General features: G+C 49.3%; 1 protein-coding gene across 1 annotated transcript in view; it reads right to left on the reverse strand.

Annotated features, from left to right (window-relative positions):
• Positions 1 to 313: 313 nt before the first annotated feature.
• The window catches only part of ST8SIA2 (ST8 alpha-N-acetyl-neuraminide alpha-2,8-sialyltransferase 2), a gene marked incomplete at its 5' end in the record, with an annotated part of 24,156 nt that continues 15,860 nt past the window's right edge, over positions 314 to 8,609 (reverse strand). The window contains 1 exon segment of the mRNA XM_010159654.1: positions 314 to 1,090. Coding sequence (XP_010157956.1) covers positions 805 to 1,090 — 286 coding nt within the window.

Here is an 8,609-nt window from a genome sequence, read left to right on the forward strand (position 1 = left end):
CTTTGCTCCTTTCTAAATTGCTCCTTAGGAAAGGAAGAGAAAACACATTCTCAGCAACCTCGTCACCCGCCACCTGGCTCAGTGCCAATGCGCCCATTCTCTGGAGGCCCTCACCGAGCAAATGTCACCGGAACCGGCTTGGCACAGCTCCCCACCACCTCCTGGAGATAAAGCTGCTGCTCGGGAGGCTTCTCCCTCCCCTCTCTGAAGGCTGCGCTCAGCCCAACGGTCCATGTTTCTGATGGATCTGTGCGTGATTCTGCTGGGCAGGAGACAGGTCCTGCTCAGTGCTGCGGGCAGTCCCTCGGCTGTGAGAGCCGCCAACAAACCTTCCCTGCCCACCCCGCTCCCTGCCCCTTCCCCTCCCCGCCACGAGCACGGGGCCAAGAACATGCCTTGCTGCAGAGCGCTGGCGTCCTTGGCCAAACAAACTAACTACCAACCTCGGACCAGTCACGACAAATGGCTTAACGTTTACCCATCACCTAACATACCCTCAAAAACCAAGGCCACCTTCACACCTTTCGGACGTAGGTCGAACGCCCTTCCGAGCCCAGCAAGCCCATGGCAAGGGGTCTTGCCCAGGCCAGTCACGCCAGATGCTCCCGCATCTCTCCTGCCCCTTCCTTGGTGAACACCAAACAGTTATAATACTCAGGTCAATATATATAGGTACCACGTATATATATTTGTGTCGCTGTTCTGCGCATGAACAAAGACAACCAACCCCACCAGGCACCACTCGTCCTTTCCGCCCCCTCCCCTTCCTCCCGTGGCTGTGTAGGAACGCAGATGGGGACCACCCTACGTGGCCCCATCGCACTCCCCCACAGTCAGCTTCAAGGCTCCCTGCTGGTGCAGCGTCTTTAAGGCTTTGAACTCCAAGGGCATGGTGTGCGGGCTGGCCTGCGAGGTGTAGCCGTACTTCAGGCTGTCGTAGTAGTGGTACTTGACTGGATTCTGGTTCTGATCCAGGGGAAAGGGCCAGAAGCCATAGAGATAGATCTGGTTGCAGAAGCGAGTGGCTAAGGTGTACATGAGGAGGCCAGTGGTGGGTCGCTTGATGTGCACCTTGTTCGTTAGCCAGTACCTGCAAAGGGAGAGTAAAGTGTGTTATTCCCCTCCTCGACGAAGCTCATGTCTTGCACATTTTCTCTCTGCAGCCTCTGACTGAGATATATTGGTGATTCAAAGTGAGAGGTTTCTGACTAGCAGAAGAGTTCTCCATGCCAAGAAAAAGCCTCTCTAGGGATTGCTTCATGAATAAGCATCCCTTCTGCTCTCTGTCTGGCGGTTACATCACACTTGTTGCTATGGCATTGAAGCATCTCATGCCTCGGCAATCCTTTATGAGAAACAAATTGCTTGCAACGGTGGCCTTCAGTACTTCAGCCTACAATTATCTTCCAATCAACCTCGGAGATCAATACCTCAGACCAAACCATCCACATGTCAAGTAGACTCCAGCAACCCCTCGAAGCAGACACTCTTACACACACAAGCTGACGATTTTCATTGATGAATGAAGATTTTTACTCTGACAGTAAACACAACAGGGCTGTAAAAACATTTGCCTGGGAATAAAGGGTCACCAGGCTGGAAGAGCTAAACCCCGCTGCTGCCTTCCCCTTACACCCAGCAACCGCTACTGCGATCCTGGACCAAAATACATCACCGCACGCTGCATCATCAGTCCATGAGATACACAATATGGCATATTGCAATATATAATAAGCGACACGGAGGTCAGCAGTGCTCGCCGCTGAAAAGCACGTTAGTTTTTATGAGGGATGACAAAAAGAAGAGGGGAAGGAGGAACCCTGCAGTGATGCACGAGCAGAAATGGTATCAGCGGTTGTATTTTGAGCTGCCGATAAAAGTTATTGCGGCATCAACATCCTGTAAGAAGACGTTTCCAGTATTTATTGCACAGGCGATTTATCTGGTTTGCTCAGCAGAATGACACTGTCAGAGAAGCAAATTCAGAAAGAAAAAGGTCTGGGGGAGGTAGAAGATCTCCCCCTTGGGGGCAGTTCCTTCTCCCCCAGCATGTCTGGTGCCGGTGCTGTCCCACAGCAGGCAGGGATGGGGCAGGCAGAGCATCCCGACATCTCACAGCCTGTTCAAGCCCTCGGATTATTTTTAATAGATATTTCAGAGTTCGGGAGAGTGACTGGTAATGCTCTGGATAAAAAGCATGAGGGAGCACGTAGCATTTCTGTGCTCTCACCCAGAGGTTTGGGATCCTGAGCCGGGTCCCACCGTCGCATGAGGAGCCACGGGAAGTGTCTTGCTCCTTATTTGCACTTTCCACTTGGCTCCTGAGGGTCTGGCAGTCAAACAGCAGGAACTCTTGGGAGAGCTGAGCCTTAATCCTGCAAATTAGCTTTTCATGAAGGCCATTAAAATTTAGCAACCAAGGCACAAAATGTACTTGCTTGTTCTCAGCCAGATAAGAGAAAAAATTGACTTTTCTGGTGAATCAAATTGTGGAATCAGACTGACCACCTTGGTGTGTGCAGGAAGGGCACAGCAGGCTTTATTGGGGTCCCATACCCAAGGGTATGCAAGCACCTGCAGCTTTAGCAAAGGACAAATAAGTTGTTCTGGGGAGGTCCTCCATGCCTGACTCATCTCCTCAGAATCAAGCACAAAAGAGGAGTGGGAAACTGGGGAAAAACTGGTGAGAACCAGCAACTCAGGGGCACAGAATCAGCATTTTCTGGGCTTGCCCAGCCCTAGGGATTGTGCTATGGGGACAGAAAGGCTCGCTGAGGTGCCAAGGCAATCTTCTCGCACAGGTAGCCATAAACCAGCCTCCTTGACGAGTTTATGGGTAAGCACATTAGACCCCTGGCATGCAGAGAGAAATGGGAGATTATCGCTACCATTTAACACTGTGAATTAGGACATCCCTCATGCAGCAGGGAATCTACCTCGGAGGAGCTGTCAAGTCCCATCATGACTTGACAGGTTTTGGGGGCAGACACAACCAACTGGGTTTGTCCTGCAGCTGCTTTAGCCTTAAAACTCTCATTTATCAATTTGCCATCTGGAACACAGAAAGATACCTCTGACCTCCTCGCCTGACCAAAATTTTAACTTTTGAGTTTTGTTGAGAATCTGTAAAAAGTGTAAAATGACCTTGGTAACGTGACCCTTGCACAAGGGTGCAAGACATCCACGTGATCAGGAATGTTTTAAGCATATTAATGATGACAAAAATGACCTGGGTCAAGCACAGACCCTACAGAAACACACCATCCTCTGCAACCCAGCACACACAAACAACCCTACCAAGACCAACAAGCGTGTGCAAACCACTACCCAAAAGCAGCCCTACCAAAACCAAGCCAGTGTGTCCACCGTGGCACAGGCAGCTAGTGAGCACTCACTCAATAATATCAGGGTAGGGAACTAAGACAATCCAGTTTCTTATAATAAAAATTAAAAACCTGTCTCTTCTGGCCGTATTTCCTTCTACTGCAGGCACAACATGAGGAAAATGAGAAGGACGACAAACCTCACTCCTACAGCATCATAAATTCTCGCTGCCGGGTGCAGCTTTGGGAGGGGGTGATGGACTCCAGCCTGTCCCAGCCCACCCACACAGGTGACATACGCAATCTATAATGCCCAAACCATAACATAGGCTGTACCACAGCACTTGCAATTTGTTTCCTGGACAGTGAAGGTAAGGAATCCCCCAGTGAGGTCTGGGGAATACTTTTTAGTGACTGGTTTGTGATGGGAGTGTGGGAGCTGTGCAGGAAGATCTCCCTCTTACCTCCCCCACCACTGGCCAACTGCGACAGTGACCACATTCCTGGTGCAGAAGAGAACAGCTGGGGATGGAAATAAAACCTAATTAATTCTGTAAATCCAAATGAGGTTGTCTGGGTGCGCACGGGATGCTGTGTCAACAGCGCACCTTTAATATGTGAGGTCCGGGATTTTAATTAGGAGGAAAGATAATCTTGAAGCAGGCAGTAATTATTTTTCAAATTGGCTACACCAATCACCATAACTATTAACTGCAACATTTTATGGAAAGAGACAGCAATTAAAAGAGAAGAGCAAAGAGCAGTCCTGAAACCCAATACCTTCCTTCTCAGAGCCATTCTCACAGCGTGGACCTCCTTCAAAAGCCAGTGCTGTGCCGTTTCTGTAAATAAACCCTCAGGGGTGGAAGCAGCTACAGAGATAGGCTGGTGTCTGAGCGGGATGCAGCTATGAACAGGAACTGTGATGCTATCAGGCAAAAATTGCCTGAGACAGCTCCTGTCTCGGATCATGATAGTGACAGATGGAAAATGCCATCAGACCTTCAAGGCCATCTTTTGTAAGGAGGCAGCCTAGACACAAGCCCTAGGGCCTATCTGAACTAGTATTTGGTGGTAGCCAAGGACAGAGGCTTCAAGAAGAGCAGCTCAGAGTCTTGTCCTAGCTGGTAGGTGGTTCTGGTGGCTCCTCAGCAACATCAGTTTTCCAAAAGGTCTCCAAGAAACCTAAGAAGTCTCCTAAGCAGAATGCAGAGAACTGCTGCTGGCTGCCTGACCGTTGGCAAATGTGTTCTGTGAGGGGCTGCACGGCAACCGAAGGGAAGCGATTGCTGGATTCAGACCTTAAAGCCCGGTGGGAATGCTTCGGGAGACTAAATGCTCTGGGACTGCCCCATGGAAGTGCAGCTCCTGCCCCAGCCTCCGCACTGCACATCTGGAGCACGCACCGCACTGTGCTGACAGTGCGCATCCTCTCCCGCATCACTGAATTCGGGGAGCAGAGCCTGACCTTGATTTGGGCTGAAACACGGGATGCAAACCTTCTCCCTGTAGGCAGTGTGTGAGGACTGCTAGCGAGGGCAGGGTCCTGCTCTGTGCTGACCCATCACCTCCTGACGTGTCTGAGAAAACCCTAAGGTAACTTGTACCCTCCAGGTAAGGGTTAACCTGCAGGATAAAATGAACAGAAGATCCATCATCATGATGAAATGAATAAAAGAAACCCAGGTCAATGAAGAAATCAAGTTTCAGCAGTATCAGCTGCATTATTTAGTGATACAAATCAGACTAACTGAAATAATGCAATTTCAGACCCTTTTAAAACAGCTTATTCATACAAGTGTGATACAAACACAAGCTGTTGCGGAGGTGCTAGTCCTTGACTGTCAGAAGCATATTATCAGTCTGCCACACACATCCTGCCCCCATTAATACTCCTGAAAAAGCAGGTACGGATAACCAGTGTGTGTGCCCCCACGGTGCTCCCCACTCACGTTGGTGCAGGCGAGGACAGGACCGCCGGTGCTGGCAGGGCACAGCATGTGTCCCGGCAGTGGGTGGATGGAGACGGAGTGCTGGAGCCCAGGCAGCAACCGCTATCCCCCTACAAAGCTTCTGCCAGCCCTTTTCTGTCCATGTATGCAATCTCATTCCACCAAAATAGCCGAGAGCCACGTACAGTGATGAGATCTGCGCTGGACGGGTAGGAATGGGCAGACCCCATCCAGGTTCATGCTAACACAGACGCCAAAAGATGGATCCGGAGTCAGAGTTGGGCTTTATCCCCATGTTTGGCAAAGCCCAAACACCAAATCAAGCCTCCGTATCCAGACTGGATGTGTACCGTACGGCTTGGGTTTGGTTTTGTTGGCTTAGTGAAAGCAAATCAGTGCTGAATCACGGATAAACCATTCTTTCCTCCTCCAGGTCTCGAGCTCTGCAGTGCCCTTTCAAACACACACGGTACTAAACACCCCCAAGTTAAACCATTTCCAAACAGACAGGAGTAACTGGAAGAGCATTATCCTATTTCTTTCCCCTTTCCTTCCTATGCCCCTCCTCTTCTTTTGACAAAGAAAAGACTAAATCTTCTTCCCGATTAACTGGAACACATTAGCTGTCTTAGGGTCCCAGTGCAGACACACCACAGCTCGTGCACAACCCGCCTCATTTGCTCAAGTGTGGAAAGGCGAGAAATTACTGCTCTCCCGAGGATTTATTTGTCTGATCAGTCTATCTGCTGATTTCACCCACACGTTGTTTTATTGGGCATTCGTAGACCCCACATCCTCCCAGTCACACACTTGTGAAGGGCCACTTTTCCGCCCTACGGACTTTGGTCATCCTCAGCCCTCAGCTGAGTGCAGGACCACTGTCCTTAAACCACCTGCGGGACCAGAGAGGAAGGGCTTTAAGGCACGAGCCCCCGGGGACAGATGTTTCAGAAAAGCCCCTGTTAGCTTAAGGACCATATGGAAAGAACCATGAAGGAGCTTATTTAGAAACCCCAGAACTGGGTGACACCGCCTAACCAAAGCAGAGACAGAAAGTGAGATAAGATGAGCTGGGAGGGCTGAGAAAAAGGAAAACCTGCAGCTTAGGTTTGATGATAGAGAAAAGCGGAGCCCATAGAGGGATGCAAAAGAGCCAGGCGATACGATCAAAGCAACAGGTCAGGAGAATAACCTGCACATGTGTGCCCTGCACGGCTACAAGCAAGGCAAGGCTGTTGGAAAGGATGCGGCATAATCGGGACACGAGGTGAGGAGGGATCAGGGGAGGGTTTCCACGGTGGCTGATGGATGGGAAAGGCAGTGGCTGAGCAGCACTGCCCTGAAAAATCAGCAAAAGCTTAGGTTTTTTTTGGGTGTGAGGACCCAGGGAGACCTTTGAGGCCAAGACCGATCCAACTTACGCCCCACCAGGCTGCACTTCTGAGGACACGTGGCAGAGCTGCCCTATCCAAGATACGGACCCTGAGCAAGGTGAGCGCTGCTGTGAGGAGCTCATGCACACTGTCTGTCTGGTTGGAAGTTAAACCTAACAGGAGACCTAGCCAAGGAGCTGGAATATTTTTTTTTTTTTTTCCTTTTGAGAAGCTCTTAACAAAATCTTAGGAGATTAGAATTGGTTACTGCCAAGAGACCCTTGTGATGGACACAGTGAGAGAAGCTAGACTAGATTATACACGGCAAACTGAAACGTGTCCATGAATTCCCCACAAGGAGTGATCGTCAAACCTCCAGACACAATTATTTTCCCTCGCTTCCTGCATTTCATGTTATTTCTCTGACAAAAGCTGCTTGGCAATAGGGATTACAAGGCTTTTTGGAGACACTAACAGATGACTTATAAGGGGCTTGCTTGCTTCCCAGCCAGGAGACGAGCTCTGAGCCTGCCAGATGAATTGCTCAGGAGACATTTTATAGAATCGCCCCGAAGTGAGTCACGCACCCTCGAAACGCACGGCACCGTCCCCGTCCCCACGAGCTGGCTCCCTGCCACGGCACAGCTTTCCTCCTCAGCCTTAGGTACCAACTCGGTTTCCTTCCGAGCTCCTCCATCAAAACGCCGATGGCTGTCTCCCCTCCTGGTGTGAAGATGGGGAGTTTAACCCTGTAAGAAGAGCCTCTGTCCTACTGCACAGATCATCCAGAATCATCAACACGAAAAGCTATCAGCAAACATTTAAGGCACCCTTCACAGCTAGGAAGGTGATGCCTCAAATGATGCTGTTAAGGACAACAAAACCAAATGCTTTTTACTTATCTCAGCAATGCACGCTCTACAACTGCCCCAAATGCACTGAAAATTATAGGAAAAAAAATGTTCAATTGCCACTGAAATGCATTCTGGCCTGGGGGAAAGCAGAGCAGGACAATAAATACTGCGGTTCAAGGAAGAGTCAAGAACTCACAAATGTATTTTGCTGGTAGTGAAGGAAGAAGAGAAAAGGCTGAGCTTTTGTAGCCGAATTGAAGTTGGCTGAGATAACGTTAGGCTTTGTAGAGAGAGCTATTCCTTGAAAAAAAAAATATATATGAAAGAATTACCCATTTCTTTGTGCTTTCCCAATCAACTTAGGATAGATTATAAAGGGTGGCTTTATCCAGCAAAGGAGAAGACGCGACATCTCTGCAACTGCAGCCCACTGTAGCACAGAGGGATGTTCTGTGGGGCTTTGTGGATTATCGTTTCTCTGCTACATGCCACACGCCACAAAATGTATTCGTTTCACAAATCTCAGACCTGTCAAAGAAAAGTATTATGCTACGAACTGGCCCGTTCCTCAGAGAGAGCTGGAGAGACGGAGGAAGTCATTGGAGATGGTATTTCTGTAACAGCAAGGACCTCATCAAGCAAAAATATATGGTGATCATAGGAATTAAAAGATTCTGGTCAGTTTGACTTAAGGGAAGACTCTTTCCTCATCCCAAACTACATCATGTGAATTACTCTGAGCAGATGGTCAAGACAACCCTATAGGTACCTGAGAGACTTCCCATACAGCACCAAAAGCGTCAGCACACCCCTCTCCTCAGCTGTGGCCAGTTTATTCAATAATGTCTGAATCACTCTTAAATTCAACCCTGAGTCCAAACCTGAGGAGGCTGCACTGAGGAAAGTGTTAACATCGACTCTAGCCTCCCCCCCGACAGCACAGCCATTTGCCCCCCCATCCTGGGTGGTCCCTCTGCACGATTCCTTGGTCAGGCCACAAGACACTGTGTAGGTGTTGAAGTACTCCCATCAGTTCTAGCTAGCTGAGGGGCCTGCAGTTTTAATTATATTAATCGTTAATTAGTAGGCATCCTTGTTTTCCTGCTG

The sequence above is a fragment of the Eurypyga helias genome, unplaced genomic scaffold (genome assembly GCF_000690775.1).
Source record: "Eurypyga helias isolate BGI_N326 unplaced genomic scaffold, ASM69077v1 scaffold10549, whole genome shotgun sequence".
Lineage (NCBI taxonomy): Eukaryota > Metazoa > Chordata > Aves > Eurypygiformes > Eurypygidae > Eurypyga > Eurypyga helias.